This window comes from Symphalangus syndactylus, chromosome 13 (assembly GCF_028878055.3).
Source record: "Symphalangus syndactylus isolate Jambi chromosome 13, NHGRI_mSymSyn1-v2.1_pri, whole genome shotgun sequence".
Lineage (NCBI taxonomy): Eukaryota > Metazoa > Chordata > Mammalia > Primates > Hylobatidae > Symphalangus > Symphalangus syndactylus.
Genome location: NC_072435.2, coordinates 39,001,779 through 39,022,997, shown reverse-complemented (window position 1 = coordinate 39,022,997; position 21,219 = coordinate 39,001,779). Strand labels below are relative to the sequence as shown.

The window sequence follows — 21,219 nt, the reverse complement described above, 5'->3', positions numbered from 1 at the left end:
CTGTATTATTGTGACAAGGATGAGGAACAAGCATTCAAGGAAGAAAAGTAAAGCAAGTCTTTAAAGGATCTCCAGTCAGATAATCAAGCCATGGAGGACATTCCAAGTGAAAGGCCTGGAGATTTCATGTTCTGGGAACTATGAGCTGACCAGGAAGCCTGGGATAGACCATGGGAGATGGGATCTGGTCCTGGAAGACATTGGATGCCAGGCAGAGGCACTTGAACCTGAGGATAGAGTGTGATGTACCAGGAGCTGTGGCTCACACCTGTAATTCTAGCACTTTAGGAGGCTGAGGCAGATGAATTCTTTGAGGTCAGGAGTTCCAGATCAGCCTGGGCAACATGGCGAAACCCCATCTCTACTAAAAATTAAAAAAAATAGCCGGGCATGGTGGCACACACCTGTAGTCCCAGCTACTTGGGAGGCTGAAGGTGGGAGGACTGCTTGAGCCGGGAGGTGGAGGTTGCAGTGAGCCGTCATTGCAGTGCTGCCCTCCAGCTGGGGCAACAGAGGGAGACTGTGCCTCAAAAAAAAAAAGAGAGAGAGAAACGGGAGGGTGTGATGCAAGGTTTGGCAGTTCATGGCTAGTCTCAGCTACTTGGGAGGCAGAGGTGACTGTATTGCTTCAGGCCAGGAGGACGGGAACAGCATGGGCACTATAGCCAGACCTCATCTCCAAAATAAAAAAAAAAAAAGTTAGGCTGGACAAAATAGGCAGGACAGCTCACGCCTGTAATCCCAGCACTTTGGAAGGCTGATGCCGGACAACTGCTTGAAGTCAGGAGTTCAAAATCAGCCTGGGCAACATAGTAAGACCTCATCTCTACCAAAAAACAAAAAAAATTAGCAAGTTGCAATGGTTTCTGCCTGTAGTCCCACATACTCAGGACCTCATTTAGAAAAGGAAATGTGAGAGTCATAGGTTTTTTGTTTGTTTTTGTTTTTTGAGACGGAGTCTCGCTCTTGTCACCCAGGCTGGAGTGCAGTGTGGCACGATCTCGGCTCACTGCAACCTCTGCCTCCCAGGTTCAAGCTATTCTCCTACCTCAGCCTCCAGACTAGCTGGGATTACAGGTGCCTGCCACTATGCCTGGTTAATTTTTGTACTTTTAGTAGAGACAGGGTTTCACCATGTTGGCCAGGCTGGGCAACAAAGCAAGACTCTGTCTCAAAAAAGAGAGCAGGGCAGGCGCAGTGGCCCACACCTGTAATCCCAAGAACTTTGGGAGGCTGAGATGGGAGGATCGCTTGAGCTCAGGAATTTGAGAGACCAGTCTGGGCAACAGGGCGATCCTGTCTCTACCAAATTTTTTTAAATTTTTTTTGAGGCTCAGTCTCGCACTGTCACTCAGGCTGGAGTGCAGTGGCGCTATCTCAGCTCACTACAAGATCCGCCTCCCAGGTTCACGCCATTCTTCTGCCTCAGCCTCCAGAGTAGCTGGGACTACAGGCGCCCGCCACCATGCCCGGATAATTTTTTTGTATTAGTAGAGACGGGGTTTCACCGTGTTAGCCAGGATGGTCTCGATCTCCTGACCTGGTGATCCGCCCACCTCAGCCTCCCAAAGTGCTGGGATTACAGGCGTGAGCCACCACGCCCAGCAGTTTTAATTGGCTGTGTGTGGTGGCATACCTGTAGTTCCACTTACTCACAGGGCTGAGGTGGGAGGACCCTGTGAGCCCAGGCATTCGAAGCTTCAATGAGCCAAGATCACATGACAACACTTTGGCCTGGGTGACAAGAGACCCTGTCTCAGAAAACAAAAACAGACTGGGCGCAGTGGCTTACACTTATAATCCCAGAACATTGGGAGACCGAGGCAGGCGGGTCACTTGAGGTCAGGAATTTCAGACCAGCCTGGCCAACATGGTGAAACCCTGTCACTACTAAAAATACGAAAACTGGTCAGGTACGGTGGCTCACGCTTGTAATCCCAGCACTTTGGGAGGCCGAGGCGGGCGGATCACGAGGTCAGGAGATCGAGACCACGGTGAAACCCCGTCTCTACTAAAAATACAAAAAAATTAGCCAGGCATGGTGGCGGGCGCCTGTAGTCCCAGCTACTAGGAGAGGCTGAGGCAGGAGAATGGCGTGAACCCGGGAGGCGGAGCTTGCAGTGAGCCGAGATCGCGCCACTGCACTCCAGCCTGGGTGACAGAGCAAGACTCTGTCTCAAAAAAAATAAATATAAAAATAAAAAAATAAAAATATGAAAACTAGCTGGGCATGGTGTAGTCCCAGCTGTTCGGGAGGCTGAGGTGGGAGAATTGCTTGAACCTGGGAAGAAGGGGGTTGCAGTGACCTAAGACTGTGCCACTGCACTCCAGCCTGGGTGACAGAACGAGACTCTGTCTCAAAACAAAACAAAACCAACAAAAACAGAACCAAAAGGAGAACATTTGAGAAGCTTCCATCCCAACCTGCCCCAAATCACTGGTGGGCTTATCTGTGCCTTCTAGGTCCTTCTGGAAAGAATGCAGCTTGTACCAAGCATTAATGCACAGATACGCTTTTTTTCTTTGAGACATAGTCATGCTCTGTCGCCCATGCTGGAGCCTACCGCAACCTCCAAAAAGCTGGGACTGCAGCCACACGCCACCCTGCCCGCCAAGATTTTTGTTTGGCTCGTGACCTTTCTTTATTTCTTCTTATCTTCCCCCATGCAGCCCAGTCAATTCTTTTTCTTTTTTCTTTTTTTTGAGACGGAGTTTCGCTCTTGTTACCCTATGTTGTCCAGACGGGTCAAGATCCTCCTGACTCAGCCTTCCAAAGCACTAGGATTACACGTATGAGCCCCTGCACCCAGCCACATCATGTATTTTACATATTAGAATAAATCAGCCAAGTATGGTGGCTCACACCTTGAGAGGCCACAGCGGGCAGATCACTGAACCCAGGACTACAAGACCAGCCTGGGCAACATGATGAAACCTCATCTCTACAAAAAATACAAAAATTAGTTGGGCATCGTGGCATGTGCCTGGAATCTGAGCTCCTCAGGTTAAGGTGGGAGAATCGCTTGAACCCAGGAGGCGGAGGTTGCACTGAGCTGAGATCGCACCACTGCAGTCCAGCCTGGGTGACAGAGTGAGATTCTGTCTCAAAAAATTTTTTAAATACAAATAGGCAATGCATGGTGGCACATGCCTGTAATCCCAGCACTTAGGGAGGCTGAAGCAGGTGGATCACAAGGTCAGAAGATTGAGACCATCATGGCTAACATGGTGAAACGCTGTTTCTACTAAAAATACAAAAAATTAGCCAGGCCTGGTGGCATGCACCTGTAGTCCCAGCTACTCGGGAGGCTGAGGCAGGAGAATCATTTGAACCTGGGAGGCAGAGGTTACAGTGAGCTAAGACTGCGCCAATGCACTCCAGCCTGGGTGACAGAGCGAGACTCCGTCTCAAGAAAGAAAATTTAAAAATTTTTTAAAATTAAAAATATAACTAAAAAAAGGTTGGTGCAGTGGTTCATGCCTGTAATCCCAGCACTTTGGGAGGCTAAGGCAGACAGATCACCTGAGGTCAGGAGGTAGAGAACAGCCTGACCAACATATAGTGAAACCTTGTCTCTACTAAAAAATACAAAAATTAGGCCAGGCACAGTGGCTCACACCTGTAATCCCAGCACTTTGAGAGGCCAAGGTGGGCAGATTGCCTGAGGTCAGCAGTTTAAGACCAGTCTGGCCAATATGGTGAAACCCTGTCTGTACTAAAAATACAAAAATTAGCTGAGTGTGGTAGCGCATGCCTATAGTCACAGCTACGTGGGAGGCTGAGGCAGGAGAATCGCTTGAACCCGGGAGACAGAGGTTGCAGTGAGCCAAGATCGCATCACTGCACTCCAGCCTGGTGACAAAGTGAGACTCCGTCTCAAAAAAAAAAAAAAGAAACAAAAGAAAAGAAAATTAGCTGGGAATGGTGGCATGCACCTGTAATCCCAGCTACTTGGGAGGCTGAGGCAGGGGAATTGCTTGAACCAGGGAGGTGGAGGTTGCAGTGAGCTGAGATCGTGCCATGGTACTCCAGCCTGGGAAACAGGAGACTGTTTCAAAAAAAAAAAAAAAAAATTAGTTGGGCATGGCACACACCTATAGTCCCAGCTACTTGGGAAACTGAGGCAGGAGAATCGCTTGAACCTGGAAGGCAGAGGTTGCAGTGAGCTGAGATTGCCCCATTCTACTCCAGCCTGGGTGACAGAGTGAGACTTCGTCTCTCAAAAAAATAAAATAAATAAAATTTAAAAATGAAAAAAATCAAACCAAATAAAATCAATCAACCAACACCCATTCTGTTTAAGGTTTCAAAAGGAAGTAGCTGGACACAGCTGCAGAGCACACTCCCACCTCGCTTCTGTCCCAAAAGTACATCCCCTACGTGTGGTTCTCCTTAAACAATTTTAATGTCTGGGTTGGGGAGGCAGGTAGAGTGCGCAGAGGCAGCTGCTAGAGGCTGGTTGCTGACTCCAGGCCGCGTTCCAGGAAATATCGGTGGGAAGAACGGGGACGGGCTTGGGACCCTTCATTGAGGAAGTAGGATGTGATCTTCCTGAGTCCCTCCTGATCCTCGGGTGCTGAGTCCTCCCTGTGGGAGAGAGGTGATGACAGTGACCACTTCCACGGGGAGCAGCCCTCTCTGGCAGGGCTGAACGCTGGCCTCCCTCGTTCCTTCCCTATAGCACCCCCAGGACATCCATGACACCCACCATATAACATCTTCTGCCTCTTTCTCCAGGATGGTCTGGGCCGTGCGCCAGCTGAACCGGACAAACTGGGGGAAGCCGAACACAGGTTCCACGTGCTCCTTCAACCACGCTTTTGTCTTGGGATCTGGGGTAGGGTGGGCAATGGTGACAGTCCAAGTTGCACCGTAACATTCAAGATCCTTGCCACTCTTTTTTTTTTCCTTTGAGATGGAGTCTCACTCTGTCGCCAGGCTGGAGTGCAGTGGTGCGATCTCGGCTCACTGCAACCTCCACCTCCTGGATTCAAGTGATTTTCTTGCCTCAGCCTCCCAAGTAGCTGGGACTACAGCCACCCACCACCACACCCGGCTAATTTTTGTATTTTTAGTGGAGACGGGGTTTCACCATATTGGACAGGCAGGCTGGTCTCAAACCCCTGACCTCAGGTGATCCACCCACCTCAGCCTCCCAAAGTGCTAGGATTACAGGTGTGAACACCATGCCCAGCCTTTTTATTTTTTTGAGATAGGGTCTCACTCTATTACCCAGGCTGGAGTGCAGTGACAGTATCACAGCTCACTGCAACCTCTGCCTCCCAGGCTAAAGCCATCCTCCCACCTCAGCCTCCCAAGTAGCTGAGAGTACAGGTGCGCACCACTACACCTGGCTAATTTTTGTATTTTTTGTAGAGATGGGGTTTTGCCATATTGCCCAGGCTGGTCGTGAATTCCTGAGTTCACATGATCTATCTGCCTCTGTCTCTTAAAATGCTAGGATTACAGGCATGAGCCACCTGGCCCGGCCTGTCATTAAACATTATTATTATTATTATTTTGAGATGGAGTTTTGCTCATTTCCCAGGCTGGAGTGCAATTATGCGATCTCGGCTCACTGCAACCTCCACCTCCCAAGTTCAAGCAATTCTCCTGCCTCAGCCTCCCGAGTCACTGGGATTATGGGCGTGTGCCACCACGTCCAGCTAATTTTGTATTTTTAGTAGAGATGGGGTTTCACCACGTTAGTCAGGCTGGTCTAGAACTCCTGACCTCAAAGGATCCACCCGCCTCAGCCTCCCAAAGTCCTGGGATTACAGGTGTGAACCACCACGCCTGGCTAACATTTTTTTTTTTTTTTTTTTTTCTGAGACGGAGTCTCGCTCTGTCCCCCAGGCTGGAGTGCAGTGGCGCAATCTCGGCTCACTGCAAGCTCCGCCTCCCGGGTTCACGCCATTCTCCTGCCTCAGCCTCTCTGAGTAGCTGGGACTACAGGCGCCCGCCACCACGCCCGGCTAATTTTTTGTATTTTTTTAGCAGAGACGGGGTTTCACCGTGGTCTCGATCTCCTGACCTCGTGATCCACCCGCCTCGGCCTCCCAAAGTGCTAGGATTACAAGCGTGAGCCACTGCGCCCGGCCATAACATTTTTTTTTTGACACAAGATCTCACCTTGTCACCAAGGCTGGAGTGCAGTGGCATAATCATAGCTCACAGCAGCCTCCAACTCCTGGGCTCAAGCAACCCACCCACCTTAGCCTCCTCCTCCAGAGTAGCTGGGACTACAGGTGGGCACCACTATAACTGGCTCATTTTTTAAATTTTTTATAGGGATGGGGGTCTTGCTATGTTGCCCAGGCTGGTCTTGAACTCAAGGACTCAAGCGGTTCTCCTACCTCAGCTTCCCAAAGTGCTGGGATTACAGGCATGAGCCACTACACCTGGTCCCCTTCCCCTTAACAAAGGGACAAATGCCCACCTTGGGTCTCAGTCCATCACTGGGGCTCCAGAAAGACAGCAAAGTGGGAAGTGGGGAAGAGAGCAGCAATCCTATGGCCTGGAATCCAGCTCCATCACTCACTGGCTGTGTGGCCATGAACAAATGGCACCACTGTCTAACACTTGGCCTCTTTCACTGTGGAGTAGGGTGACCAGAACAATTTAGAAAACCTCCAGCCAGGCACAGTAGTTCACACCTGTAATCCTAGCTATTTGGGAGTCCAAGGCAGGAGGATCACTTAAGCCCACGAGTTCAAGACCAGGCTGGGCAACATAGGGAGACCCCCATCTCTTTAAAAAAAGAAGAAAAAAAGAGCCAGGGGTGGTGGCTCATGGCTGTAATCCCAGCACTTTGAAAGACCAAGGTGGGAGGACTGCTTGACTCCAGGAGTTTGAGACCAGCCTGGGCAACATGACAAGACCCCACCTCTATAAAAACAAAAAATAGGCCGGGCACGGTGGCACACGCCTGTAATCTCAGCACTTTGGGAGGCTGAGCTGGGCAGATCACCTGAGGTCAGGAGATCAAGATTAGCCTGACCAACATGGAGAAACCTTGTCTCTACTAAAAATACAAAATTAGCTGGGTGTGGTGGCACATGCCTGTAATCCCAGCTACTCGCGAGGCTGAGGCAGGAGAATCGCTTGAAGCCGGGAGGTGGAGGTTGCGGTGAGGCGAGATCACACCATTGCACTCCAGCCTGGGCAACAAGAGCGAAACTCCGTCTCAAAAAATAAACAAAAATTATAAATACAAACAAAAAGTAAGCAAAATAAAATTACAAACGACAGAAAGGAAAAAAAGAAAACCTCAGAAGTGTGCTCAGCCCTGGCCATTTCAACATTAGTACCATGGTCACGTGTCTGCTCACCATTGGGGTAGCCTGAGCCATAATCAGTATCCAAGTCCTGCAGTTTCTCCACGAACTGCCATTTCTTCACGGCCTGGTCCCGGGCCACCTGTGGGCAAGACATGCACCTGGAATCTCCCTCCTTCCCTTTGGTGGCCATGCCTGGCCCCTATATAGTGGGATGGTGGAAGCCAGCTGTGGCTAGTAGGGTACTGACCTTGGCACAGATGCTGGCAGCACTAACCACTGGGTAGAGGGCATCTGCTTTGGCCTTGACCGTCACCTCAATCCCGGGAAAACTTTGCTGCAGCCACGCCTGGTATGTCTCTGGCATCCCTACGGTGTCCACGAATACCTGCCACGGCAACAGATACATATCAATTGAACAAACAACTGTACCAATGCTCTGTCCTCACAGCCCTGGCATGTTCTTCCTGCTACCCAGAATCCTCTTCTCACAGCACGTCCCCAGGCTGGATCAATCAGGGATTTCAACTCAAATATCTCCTCCTAGGCCAGGCAAAGTTGTTCAGGCCTGTGATCCCAGCAGTTTGGGAGGCTGAGGCGGGACGACTGCTTGAGCCTGGGAGTTTGAGACCAGGCTTGGCAACACAGTGAGACCTCATCTTTATAAAAACATAAAATAAATACAATAAAATAAAACAAAGAAAAAAATCACCTCCTGAAGAGGCTTCCTCTGATCACGCTGCTTTTACTCTACACTTATTTGGCACCTACTGCATGCCACATACTGTTCTAGGAACTGAGGTGGCAGAAAACACTAGAAAAAAATTGGTAGAGTGCATTAGCACAAGCCTGTAATCCCAACACTTTAGGAAGCCAAAGTGGGAGGATCGCTTGAGGGCAGGTGGTTGAGACCAACTTGGGCAACATATGGAGACCCTGTTTCTACAAAAAATAAAAAGTTAGCTAGGTGTAGTGGTGAATAAAGGCTTGAAGGAGGTGAGGAAGTAAACTGTGCAGAGATCTGGGGAAGAGGGCTCTAGGTGTGAGAATAGCCAGTACAGAGGCCCTGAGCTGGGACCAGGTTCATGATACTGGACTCATGCATGGGGGCCTTTGGCTGCAGCACCGAAGAAAGGGTCCAAGAGCTGCTGGGGGAAAGTGGTATCTCTACAGCAGTACTGTTTTCAGAAACAACCTTTATTTTTTGTTTACCAGTTGACCATCTTTCTGCCCAGGCTAGGCCCTGAACCCCCACAGGCAGGGCCCTTGTCTGTCTACACCAGTTACTGCATCACCAGCTCTGCATTTGGGTCTGGTCCTCAGGTCCCTCCTCAGCAAGGTCTACTTTGCTATAATTCCTTTCTTTCTTCTTCTTTTTGTAGAGATGGAGTCTCGCTATGTTGCCCAGGCTGGTCTGGAACTCCTGGCCTCAACCGATTTGCTCACCTCAGCTTCCCAAAGTGCTGGGATTACAGGCGTGAGCCACCAAACCCAGCATACAATTCCTATGTCGAGGTTATTTTGCCTTGTTATTCTCTCAAAACGGTCCGTTCTTTCATTGAGAGCATTCGAGGCAATGCTGATTTATGTTTTTCTCTGGTAATTTAATGTAATTCTCCCCCACTCGACTGTGAATTTTCCTGATTTAATTTCCACTGTGATCGGAAAACTAAATGTCAAGATGTGCATTTCAAAAAGACTACCTTCTGTTGCTTCATGGGGAACAGATTGGAGGGGATAGGAGGGTGAGGGACGAGAGACGACACTTAGCAGGTGTCCAGGGAGTGGGGGGTGTCCTGGGCTAGGACAGAGGTAGCAGATAGACACATGTGGGATTTGTTCTAGAGACTGAGCCTTTAGGATGAGGGAGAGATTAGATGGAGATGGGACTAGGGGCTACACTGTAGTCCTCAGTGTGGCACACATTTAGGGCAGAAACAGGAGCACGAAATCAACAGTAGCAATGAATATGCCTGAGGCACTCCAGACGTATGTGATGCTGAATCTGCCCACTGCACATTTTTGCCCACATTTATTTATTTTTATTTTTATTTTTCGCTCTGTCCCCCGGGCTGGAGTGCAATGGTGCGATCTCAGCTCACTGCAATCTCCGCCTCCCGAGTTCGAGCAATTCTCCCACCTTGGCCTCCCCAATAGGTGGGATTACAGGCACCCGCCACCATGCCGGGCTCATTTTTTGTATTTTCGGTAGAGACGGGGTTTCACCATGTTGGCCAGGATGGTCTTCAACTCCTGACCTCAGGTGATCTGCCCGCCTCAGCCTCCCAAAGCGCTGGGATTACAGCTGTGAGCCACCGCGCCTGGTCTCTCATTTTTAGTTTATTTTTATTTATTTATTTTTTTGAGACAGGGTCTTGCTCTGTTGCCCAGGTTGGAGTACAAGGTCACAATCTTGGCTCACTGCAACTTCTGCCTCCTGGGTTCAAGTGATTCTCCTGCCTCAGCCTCCTGAGTAGCTAGGATTACAGGCGCCTGCCACCACGTTCAGCTAATTTTTGTATTTTTAGTAGAGACGGGGTTTCACCATGTTGGTCAGGCTGGTCTCGAACTCTTGACCTCTTGTGATCTACCCGCCGCTGCCTCCCAAAGTGCTGCGATTATAGGCATGAGCCACTGCGCCCTGCCTCCATTTTTAAGTTGGGGGTCTTCCTTTGTCACCCAGGATGGAGTGCTGTGGCATGATCATGGCTCACTGAAGTCTCGAACTCCTGTTTTGTCCCCATTTTATCCTGAGATGACCAAATGGGGACAACTTACAGTTAACTCACCTGGGTGACGTTCACGCCCTGGTCCAATGCATATTGTATAAGCCCAGTGGCTGTATCATGTGACAGGGAGTTCAGGTTGTATTTGACCCTGTGGTGGGGAACAGAGCCCAGTTAACCTCATTCGAGGAACAAAGCCTGGTCAGCCCATGCTGGCTGCCCCTCTCCCACAGCCCCTCCCGGGGACCCCTCACCGCCCAAGCATGCTGGTAGAGATGAGGTTTGGCGACAGCACATCCAGCGCCCAGCCGACAAAGTCCCTGTCCTCCATTTTCGCAAACAGCCTTTCCCGCTCGCTCTCCAATAGGGTCTTTGAGTCTGGGAGGAGGTTTGGAACAGAAGGGGAACAGCTGGTTCTCCCAGTTCCTGCCCTCCCCTTTCAGTTCTCACCTGCCCCTGCGCATATCCAGGAATCCCTTCCCCAGACGCACACCTCGGGCTCACCTGCCACTTTCAGCGCCTCCAGATCTGCCAAGCGGGACAGGGGACAATAACAGATGGCGTAGACCATGGGGCCTGCGGAGGAGAGGTGTCAGTTTTCTGGCAGCCGGGGTCCAATCACTGAGCCCGTGAAAGTTGCCATTCATCCCTGATCTATCATCACTGCTTCTTTAGGTGCCATCACCACGACCACATCCCCTCCCCTGGTGCGGTGCAATCCCGACTCCCGTTTCCCGCATCCGCCGTACCACGCCCCTCCCCTCCCTGGCCCTAGGGGCGCACCCAGCACGGGGCCCCTGCCCGCCTCATCGACGCCCAGGACGCAAGGCTCCTTGCGGCACACCGCGGGCACAGGCGAACTGAGGCGACAGCGGCCCGTATTGTCTCTCTCTAGCTCGCTGAGATCCATGCCGCCTCGGCCGCCGCCACCAGCTGCAAGAACTGATACCGCAGGAGCCCGTCTTGGCGCGCGTTTTCCGCGGGCCTCGTAGCGGCGCCTGTTTCCGGCCAATCCACGGGCAGAACACGCCCCTGACGCTCCCGCCGCCGTAGGCGCTTACGCAGCCGACGCCGACGTCGCTGCCGTGCGCCCTCCTGGGAATTGTAGTCCCGAAGGGCTATGGCCGAACACTCAGCTTGCGGAATTCGGTGGACAGGGTCACTTTGCAAGCTCTGCTTCACGGTCTCTGGGGCCCCGCCTGCGTTGGCCGGTGGGAAGAGGGGGAAATAAGAGGGAAACTGAGACGCAGCTTCGGACCCAGCCTAATGGAGAACTAGAGGGTCAAATATCACCCCACTCCCAGGACACGGGTCCCGCATCACTGGGTCCCCAACGTCCGCTTGGATTCAGGCCCTGTACTTGCGGTCTCTGCTTCTGTACACATTCTAAGTCCCCTGGACCAGGTAGCCCCGCTTCCACTAAACTCAGGCTTTTGCATTTGGAGTCCCCAAACTCCCTCTCTTGGTTGCTCCCTTTGGCCCACCTCCACTCCCTGCAAGATCTGTGCTTCCTAACCTCTGTCTCATTCAGGCCAAGCCTTCCCTACCCCCGTTAGAGATCACAGACCTCAGTGGACTCCTGCTCAGGGTCTCTGTCCACTATAGAAGCTCATTCCTCCCAACTTAGAATGAATGTCCCCACCCACACCCCTCGACCCCCCCCTTTTTTTTTGAGACAGAGTCTCTCTCTGACGCCCAGGCTGGACTGCAATGGCGTCATCTCGGCTCACTGCAAGCTCTGTCTCCCGGGTTCACGCCATTCTCCTGCCTCAGCCTCCCGAGTAGCTGGGACTACAGGCGCCCGCCACCACACTCGGCTAATTTTTTGTACTTTTTAGTAGAGATGGGGTTTCACCGTGTTAGCCACGTTGGTCTCGATTTCCTGACCTTGTGATCCGCCCGCCTTGGCCTCCCAAAGTGCTGAGATTACAGGCATGAGCCACCGCGCCGGGCCTTTTTTTTTTTTTTTAGACAGGGGCTCTGTCTGTTGCCCAGGCTGGAGTGCAGTGGCGCGATCTTGGCTCACCACAAACTCCACCTCCTGGGCTGACGCGATCCTCCCACCTCAGTCTCCCAAGCAGCTGGACTACAGGTGCGCACCACACCACCATGCCCGACTATTTTTGGTATTTTTTGCAGAGACGGGGGCTCATTATGTTGCCCAGGCTGGCTTCAAACTCCTGGGCTCAAGTGATCCGGTCGCCTCCACCTCCCAAATTGTTGGGATTACAAACCTGAGCCACAGTGCCTGGCCTCCACCACTTCTTCTATTCACTGGACTCACTGGGACTCATGTCCTCTGCCTGTGGGTTCCCGCCCCTTACCAGGCTCATGCCCCTTCCTCAGGGTCCTAGTTCATTGTCTATCTCCTTTACTCCTCTGCCCCTCCCCCTCCACTTTTTTTTTTTTTTTTTTTTTTTTTTGAGACAGACTATTACTCTGTTGCCCAGGCTGGATAGCAGTGTAGCGATCTTGGCTCACTGTAACCTTTGCCTCCCGGGCTCAAGCGATCCTCCCTCCCCATCCTACCGAGTAGCTGGGACCACAGGCATGTGCCGCCACGCTCGTCTAATTTAAATTTTTTTTTTTTTTTTTGAGACGGAGTCTCGCTCTGTCGCCCGGGCTGGAGTGCAGTGGCGCGATCTCGGCTCACTGCAAGCTCCGCCTCCCGGGTTCACGCCATTCTCCTGCCTCAGCCTCCCGAGTAGCTGGGACTACAGGCGCCTGCCACCACGCCCGGCTAATTTTTTATGTTTTTAGTAGAGACGGGGCTTCACCGTGTTAGCCATGATGGTCTCGATCTCCTGACCTTGTGATCCGCCCGCCTCGGCCTCCCAAAGTGCTGGGATTGCAGGCGTGAGCCACCGCGCCTGGCCTAATTTAAAACATTTTTATGGAGAGGTGATCTCAACTATATTGCCCAGACTGATCTTGAACTCCTGGACTCAAGAGATCCGCCTGCCTCGGCCTCCCAAAATGCTGGAATTACAGGCGTGAGCCCCGGCGCCCGGCGCCCCCTCCACTTTTCTCCTTTTCTCCCTAGATATCAGCAGGGCTCACGGCTCCTGACTCAGCTTCCCCCTAACCAAATCAGCCTCAAGTCACTCAAGACTTGGAGCCCCAGTTCTTTCTTCCCCAAACTCGCTTCATACCCGCCCCGCACCGCACGTCCTCCCTCCGCGCCCACCCTGGGCCCCGCGGCTTGCCCCGGCCCTGCCTCCTCTGGGCCCCTCTCTCACCCGGGCTCAGAGACTCCAGTCGCAGTCGAAGGGCTTGCAGGATGGACAGTCCCGTTGCCGGCAGGGCCGTAACTGGATCAGGTTCTCCGGGTCCATGAAAACCGGGCCCGGCGCTGTGCCCACTACTTCGCGGCTGCGCTCCTGCTTGCCCAGGTCACAGAAACACCGCCACTTTCCCCACGGGCCAAGGATTGAGTCCTCGACTTCTAGAGAAGGAGGGCAGAGGTGAAGACCTACGTGGAGGGGGCCTACTCCCAATCCCGTCCCCCAGAGACGGAGAAAGATAAAGATACTAACAAATAAGAGAAGCGCATATTCGCTAGACTCTGCCTCTATGCCAGACACCCCACCACAGATTACCTCATTTAAGCTTTTTTTTTTTCTTTTGAGACAGGGTCTCGCTCTGTCGCCCAGGCTGAAGCAGTGACGCAGTCACAGATCACTGCAGCCTCAACCTCCTGGGCTCAAGCAATCCTCCTATCTCGGCCTCCCAAATAGCTGGGACTACAGGCACATGCCACTGTGCCTGGCTAATTTTTTGTATTTTTAGCAGAGACGGTGTTTCACCATGTTGCCCAGGCTCGTCTGGAACTCCTGGGCTCAAGTGATACTCCCATCTCAGCCTCCCAAAGTGCTGGGATTACAGGTGTGAGCCAGCCACCATGCCTGGCCTCATTTGATATTTCCATGAGTCTCAGGTGGGGAAACCAAGACCCAGAGACAGCAAGCCAACCTTCCAAGCTCATATACGGGATAAGTGGCCCAGAGGAACTACAACCTGACACTTCCAGGCTGTGCCAGCCTGCCCAGTTGTGAGTGTCCTACGACATTCTTGGCGCCTGCCATTTGAAGCTGACTTCTGTCTTCAAGGGTGTGACCAAGGCCCTACCTAGAAGGCACAATGCCACCTGACAGCAGGGCTGTCAAGGGATAAATGGCATAATTGACATAATGAAAGTAAGTAAATCTCCCGGTGCTGTGCTAGCATATACAAACCAATTTATTATGATCAGTTTGTTTATTTATTTATTTATTTATTTATTTATTTATTTTGAGACAGGATCTTGCTCTGTTACCCAGGTTGGAATGCAAGGGCGTAATCATGGCTCACTGCAGCTTCAAACACCTTGGCACAAATGGTCCTCCTGTATGAGCCTCTTGAGTAGCTAGGACTACAGGCGCATGCCACCGTGGCAGGCTAATTTATTTTTCATTTTTATTTATTTATTTATTTTTGTATGGGGTGGTCTCTCCATGTTGCCCAGGCTGGTCTTGAACTCCTGGGCTCAAGCAGTCCTCCCGCCTCTGCCTCCCGAAGTGCTGGGCCATCACGTCAGGCTAATTTTGAAATATATTTTGTAGAGATGGAGTCTTGCTATGTGGGCCAGACTGCTCTGGTCTCCGAGACAAAGGGATCCTCCCACCTCAGCCTCCCAAAGTGCTAGGATTATAGGCGTGAGCTACCGCGCCGGCCACTATGATCACTTTAAAGGGCTCTTTAATCTGCCCCTTTCCCCTATGAGACAGATCTTATCCCAACTCCAATCTTATCCCAACTCACCGCTCACCAAGGTCTGACACCTCCGACCCTCCCAAACCCAAGTCTCTGCCACAGCTCACCGACCTCTTTCCATTTCTCCTTCAGGCCTTTTCACCTTGGCACTTGCTATTCCCTCTTCCTTGGACATTCTTTCCTCAAATCTTTTCATTTGGAACTTTCGCTTGTCGTTCTCGCTGCACTGGTCACGGGTCTTCTGCCACCGGACCCTCTCTGATTTCCCAAGCTTGCCCGCCCCCTTCTTTCTCTGTCTCTGCCCTTCCTGGCACCTATCCCCGAGTGACAGCTTCAGTGTCCTGCCCACACCCCCTCTTCCCCTGGGAGCTGCTTTAAAGCAGTATCTATTTCAATATATCCAAGAGTAAACCGAGCCTTAGAGAAAAGTAACCAGCCCAAGGGGACGCCTCCAGTGCGGAGCTGGGTGGAGATTTGTAGCCCGCGGAGGAAGGTCCCTTTGCAGCCAGCAGGTGAAGTAGGGCAACGGGGAGCCTTTGGGCATCGTCATCCCCGCCGCCTGAGGTTACCCTTTAGATGCTGCAGCCTCAGCTGCTCCCAGGTGTCACCTTCGCCCTGCTGCCCTAAGTACTGATAGTCCTGGTAGACCTGGGTAGGGGTCGCCAGTTGCAGGAGTAGCAGAGGCGCCAGCAGCAGCGCCGCCGGGGTCTGGGCCATGCCAGACTCCAACGGCCCATAGCGCGCTCCCAGGCGGAGTCGTGCGCGGAGTCTGCGGCGGCCGCATTACCCCCGCGGGCCGGTGCAGTGGTCCCGGCCGAAGGCAACGGCGTCTCCCCCCGCCGCCCGCAGGCGCATGGACCCGGCCGCACGCTCCCCCGCATCTGCGGGCGCAGTGGACCCGACCGCTCCGCTCGTCCGCTCCCTCCCCCGCGCCGTGCACGTCTTGGTTCGGGCCAGGCATAATAGGCTTCGCAGCCCAGGGCTCACTTGGCGCTGAGAACGCGGGTCCACGCGTGTGGTCGTCAGTGCATCTAGCCTTTGCCTACGCAGGTATGAACACCCGGAGTGCACCTGGCGTGAGGACCCCCTTCAGGCTGCTTTGGCCCGATCCTGACCTTAGTGCTGGCCGCCTTTATTTTCCATCCGCTATAGTGGCCTCCTTTGTCCTTGCGGGGAAACAGAGGCCACAGCCTTGCAGCGCAGGCCGGATCGCCTGGCTCCCCGCCTCTGCTCGTGGGGGCCTCACTGTCTCCTTCTGGGCTGGGGGCTTGCGACACCGCCCTCCGGCCGACTCGCTCGTGGGGTGCTGGTGACAATGGCTGGGTCATTCGTGCTCTGGTCAGGAGGGCGGGTCCCCGGCAGCCTCCGGGCCTCGTAGACTGGGTACCCGGGAGGGTGAGGGTTAGTGCTGTCGCCTCCGCCGTGCTGACTCAGTCACAGGGCCCAGCACCCCGCGCGACCTTGGGTTGGGAGGACAAAGTGTCTTCCCGGGCGCACTGACCGGGCGGGGGGCTCAGCTTTCAGTCATGGCCTCCGGTAACGCGCGCATCGGAAAGCCAGCCCCTGATTTCAAGGCCACAGCGGTGGTTGATGGCGCCTTCAAAGAGGTGAAGCTGTCGGACTACAAAGGTGAGCGCGGCCCGGAGGGGGCCCAGGTAGAAGCGGGGCCCTGCATGAGAGAGGCTGGGCCCTAACTCCTCTTTGTCCCTCCTCCCCAGGGAAGTACGTGGTCCTCTTTTTCTACCCTCTGGACTTCACTTTTGTGTGCCCCACCGAGATCATCGCGTTCAGCAACCGTGCGGAGGACTTCCGCAAGCTGGGCTGTGAAGTGCTCGGCGTCTCGGTGGACTCTCAGTTCACCCACCTGGCTTGGTATGAGCAGGGGCCAGAGAGGGAGGTTGCAGCTAAGCCCATAGCCCATACCCTAGGGTCCGAGCTGTGTGGCTTCGTGGCCATTGCTCAACCTCTGGAACCTGCGTTTCCCCATCTTGAAAATAATGGAAACATTGCCGCCCAAGTCTTTAAGGATGATGACAGTAATTAGCATTTGACAACTAGTTGCCTGACATAGAGTTGCAGATGCAACTCAGATGCAACTCTATCTACTTAGTTCCCAGGAGGGAGGCTGCGCTGCCCTATTTCGTGAAGATGGAAACTCCAGTTCACCGAAATGAAGGGCTGTACCCCATGACACAGCTAGAGGAGGATGGGGACTCTTAACACAGGCTCTCTGCTGGGTGATGCTGCAAGTTACAAGCACATGTGAAGCCACTTAGCTGGAGCTTTGCCTCTCAAGCGTAGTCTTCCCAGCTGTGGGGATACAGTCCTTGCACCCAACCCGGGGTGGGGTGGGTGAGGCTCCCAGCAGCCTACTCTAAAGCCCCTTATCTCCGGCCTCCAGTTGCTTATCACATTGGGCCCACAGGGTGAGGACCCTGCTGTGCCAGGCATCCTGAGGCCCCAACTCTGTCTCCCCTACTCCCAGGATCAACACCCCCCGGAAGGAGGGAGGCCTGGGCCCCCTGAACATCCCCCTGCTTGCTGACGTGACCAGACGCTTGTCTGAGGATTATGGTGTGCTGAAAACAGATGAGGGCATTGCCTACAGGTACCGTGGGACCCTCAGCCGGGCTCAGGGAGCGCCCCGCCCCCCATTCCTGTGATGCTGGGAACACTCCTATACAATGTCTTCTCTGCCCCCAGCCCTGTGGCTAGTAGCGGGTGGTTGGTAGTCCCTTCCTTGTCTCTGGCAGTGGGAGATCCCACCTCCTCACTGGGAACCCTCATGTCTTCAGGGGCCTCTTTATCATCGATGGCAAGGGTATCCTTCGCCAGATCACTGTTAATGATTTGCCTGTGGGACGCTCCGTGGATGAGGCTCTGCGGCTGGTCCAGGCCTTCCAGTACACAGATGAGCATGGGGAAGGTGAGCAGATACACACATAACACATGGGTACATACTCAGCGCCTCCGTCACTCATGCAAACATTCACTACCTGTCCTCTTACCTGTCCAGATGGGGCCCCAAAGAAGATTCAGCTCAGGGCTTTGTCTGCAGGATGTTTCTAATGTGGTAGGAGACAAATACTCCTGACATTCAACCAAGGTGGACAAGGGGGCCGGGCTCAGTGGCTCAAGGTTGTAATGCCAGCACTTTGGGAAGCTGTGGCAGGTGGATCACCTGAGGTCAGGAGTTTGAGACCAGCCTGACCAATATGGTGAAACCCTGTCTCTACTAAGAACACAAAAAATTAGCTGGGCATGGTGGTGCTTGTAATCCCAGCTACTTGAGAGACTGAGGCACGAGTTCACTTGAACCCAGGAGGCAGAGGTTGCAGTGAGCTGAGATCGCACCATTGTACTCTGGCTTGGGCAACAGAGCAAAACTCGGTCTCGAAAAAAAAAAATTAGCCTGGCTTGGGAAGCATGCCTATAGTCCCAGCTACTCAGGAGGCTGAGGCCGGAGGATCACTTGAGCCTGGGAGGTCAAGGCTGCAGTAAGCTGTGATCGCACCATGCACTCCAGCCTGGGTGACACAGCAAGACCCTGTCTCAAAAAAACAAACAAACAGGCTGGGCGCAGTGGCTCACGCCTGTAATCCCAGCACTTTGGGAGGCCGAGGCGGGCGGATCATGAGGTCAGGAGTTTGAGACTAGCCTGGCCAACATAGTTAAACCCCGTCTCTACTAAAAATATAAAAAAATTAGCTGAGTGCGGTGGTGGGTGCCTGTAATCCCAGCTACTTGGGAGGCTGAGGCAGGAGAATCGCTTGAACCCGGGAGGGGGTTGCAGTGAGCCGAGATCGCGCCACTGCACTCCAGCCCGGGCGCCAGTGTAAGACTCCATCTCAAAAACAACAAAAACAACAACAACAAAAACTGTAGGGGTGGGGCAGAGGGACAAAGATGGGACTAAAGGGGCCAAAAAGACAGGAAGATGCTGTCTCATGCCTGCAGTTCCACCTACTCTGGAGAGTGAGGCAGAAGGTTGCTTAAGCCCAGGAATTTGAGTCCAGCCTAGGCAACATAGCAATACCCCATCTCTTTCTTTTTTTTTTTTTTTTTTTTAAGAGATGGGGTATTGGTTAAAAAAAAAAAAAAAAAAAAGCCGGGCGCGGTGGCTCATGCTTGTAATCCCAGCACTTTGGGAGGCCGAGGGGGGCGGATCACGAGGTCAGGAGATCGAGACCAAGGTGAAACCCCGTCTCTACTAAAAATACAAAAAAATTAGCCGGGCCTGGTGGTGGGCGCCTGTAGTCCCAGCTACTCGGAGAGGCTGAGGCAGGAGAATGGCACGAACCCGGGAGGCGGAGCTTGCAGTGAGCCGAGATTGTGCCACTGCACTCCAGCCTGGGCAACAGAGCGAGACTCCATCTCAAAAAAAAAAAAAGAAAAACACAAAATACTGAACTTGGCTAGGCATGGTGGCTCACACCTGTAATCCCAGCACTTTGGGAGGCCAAGACGGGCAGATGACTTGAGGTCAGGAGTTCAAGACAAGCGTGGCTAACATGGTCTCTACCAAAAATACAAAAATTAGCCAGGCGTGGTGGTACACCCCTGTAATTCCAGCTATTTGGGAGTCTGGGGCACAAGAATCGCTTGAACCCAGGAGGCGGAGGTTGCCGGAGCTCAGATCATGCCACTGTACTTCAGCCTGGGCAACAGAGCAAGAATCTGTCTCAAAAAAAAAAAAAGAAAAGAAAGAAAGAAAAAATACTGAACTGGGCTTGGAGGGCTTCTCTTAATATCCACATTCCTGGGCCTGGACCACTTGCTTCCAGCATTTTCTTCTGCAACACAGGCCCTTGCTTTGCTTCACCTTGAACCTGGGGCTGTAGCCTTCATGTGCATCCTTGTGTCTTCCCACAGTTTGTCCCGCTGGCTGGAAGCCTGGCAGTGACACGATTAAGCCCAACGTGGATGACAGCAAGGAATATTTCTCCAAACACAATTAGGCTGGCTAACGGACAGTGAGCTTGTGCTCCTGCCTAGGTGCCTGTGCTGGGCGTCCACCTGTGCACCCACCTGGGTTCCCTGTGCTGACCCAGGAAAGGCCAGACCTGCCCCTCCAAACTCTACAGTATGGGACCCTGGAGGTCTAGGCCAAGGCCTTCTCAAGCCTCCACCTAGGAGCTGAATAGTGACGCCCTCCCCCAAGCCCACCCAGCCGCACACAGGCCTAGAGGTGACCAATAAAGTATTAGGGTAAGGTGTGAGTCTGTGTTGGTGTGATCTGTCCTTTTGTCCTCCCCTGCAACCCCCTTCCTTCTCCAGGCTCAGGCTTGGGAAACTGACCCTGTGGTTGCTCATCTTCGCCACACGGTGGCGGTCTTATCACATGCTCAGTGCCTGCTCTTTTCCTGCTTGCGCTCAAGGCGGTTTTGGCGGGGTAGGGCATGCCGTTTGTCCCTTGCAAATCCCAGGATGCCTTACATCCAGAAATCTGACCATGCAAGGCAGCGCCCACATTTTGTCACCAGCCAGCCTGGGTTCAAATGCCGTTTAAGAGCTGTGATCGTCTCTGGGTCTCTTCAGCAGTAAAATGGGACTGCAAACCCAGATCACCATGCACGTGGTAAAAGTTGTAGGAGATAAGTTATGTGAAGCTGGGGGCCGAGGCCCCTGTGTAGGGCCCAGTTCCTAGTTCCTAAGACTGCTTCCTCGAGCTGGAAGGAACCCAGCCCAGTCTAGTCTTATGGGGAAGAGGGTGGGGACCTAGTCTTAAGAGCAGAACCAAGAATGAGAGCCTGAGCTACGTGCAGAGTGCAGAGTCCCTGCTGTGAGCTCTGCCCCACCCCAGGCTGGAAAGGTTGCCTGTCTGCCCCTGGGGTGGGAGGGTGGCAGTTAGGCTAGAAGGCAGGTATTAGAGGCAAGGCAGGGTTCCCAAGGGTGCAGTTTAATATTGTGTGCGTTCAGGAAAGTAGTTTTGCTACTCTATGCCCCAGTTTCCTCCTACAGAACAGGGCTAAAAAGCTCATTTAATCCATGGATCCACTATTAATGCTGGTACCCACCTAATACCCTCTAAGGGTCACTCATCTCCCTTGGAATTTAATCTGTACTCCTCCCCAAGGCCCCTGCTCAGTCTCCCTTCACATCTGCCCTGTTGTGGTTCACTCCATTCCAGACACGCTGGCTTCCTGCTGTTCTTTCACAGGCTTGCCTGGCTACATGAATTTTGCCATTTAAGAGCTGCTCCCAAGGCCGGGCGCAGTGGCTCACGCCTGTAATCCCAGCACTTTGGGAGGCCAAGACGGGCGGATCACGAGGTCAGGAGATCGAGACCATCCTGGCTAATACAGTGAAACCCCATCTCTACTAAAAATACAAAAAACTAGCCGGGCGTGTTGGCAGGCGCCTGTAGTCCCAGCTACTTGGGAGGCTGAGGCAGGAGAATGGCGTGAACCCAGGAGGCAGAGCTTGCAGTGAGCCGAGATCGCGCACACCAGCCTGGGCAACA

The 21,219-nt window shown here is 53.1% G+C and overlaps 3 protein-coding genes across 3 annotated transcripts; 1 reads left to right on the top strand and 2 right to left on the bottom strand.

Moving 5' to 3' along the window:
* Positions 1 to 4,387: 4,387 nt before the first annotated feature.
* Positions 4,388 to 11,038, bottom strand: RNASEH2A (ribonuclease H2 subunit A). Its single transcript, XM_055236202.2, has 8 exons — positions 10,788 to 11,038; positions 10,509 to 10,580; positions 10,259 to 10,382; positions 10,068 to 10,155; positions 7,529 to 7,666; positions 7,333 to 7,420; positions 4,710 to 4,833; positions 4,388 to 4,588 (listed from the first exon to the last, which is right to left on the bottom strand). The coding sequence occupies exons 1-8, from the start codon at positions 10,912 to 10,914 to the stop codon at positions 4,450 to 4,452; spliced, it is 900 nt and encodes a 299-aa protein (XP_055092177.1). The 5' UTR covers positions 10,915 to 11,038; the 3' UTR covers positions 4,388 to 4,449.
* An 18-nt stretch (positions 11,039 to 11,056) lies between these two features.
* Positions 11,057 to 15,565, bottom strand: THSD8 (thrombospondin type 1 domain containing 8). Its single transcript, XM_063616130.1, has 3 exons — positions 15,326 to 15,565; positions 13,244 to 13,449; positions 11,057 to 11,203 (listed from the first exon to the last, which is right to left on the bottom strand). The coding sequence occupies exons 1-2, from the start codon at positions 15,471 to 15,473 to the stop codon at positions 13,250 to 13,252; spliced, it is 348 nt and encodes a 115-aa protein (XP_063472200.1). The 5' UTR covers positions 15,474 to 15,565; the 3' UTR covers positions 11,057 to 11,203; positions 13,244 to 13,249.
* A 73-nt stretch (positions 15,566 to 15,638) lies between these two features.
* Positions 15,639 to 19,975, top strand: PRDX2 (peroxiredoxin 2). Its single transcript, XM_055236203.2, has 6 exons — positions 15,639 to 15,806; positions 16,274 to 16,385; positions 16,475 to 16,628; positions 17,242 to 17,364; positions 17,552 to 17,682; positions 19,629 to 19,975. The coding sequence occupies exons 2-6, from the start codon at positions 16,283 to 16,285 to the stop codon at positions 19,712 to 19,714; spliced, it is 597 nt and encodes a 198-aa protein (XP_055092178.1). The 5' UTR covers positions 15,639 to 15,806; positions 16,274 to 16,282; the 3' UTR covers positions 19,715 to 19,975.
* Positions 19,976 to 21,219: the final 1,244 nt, after the last annotated feature.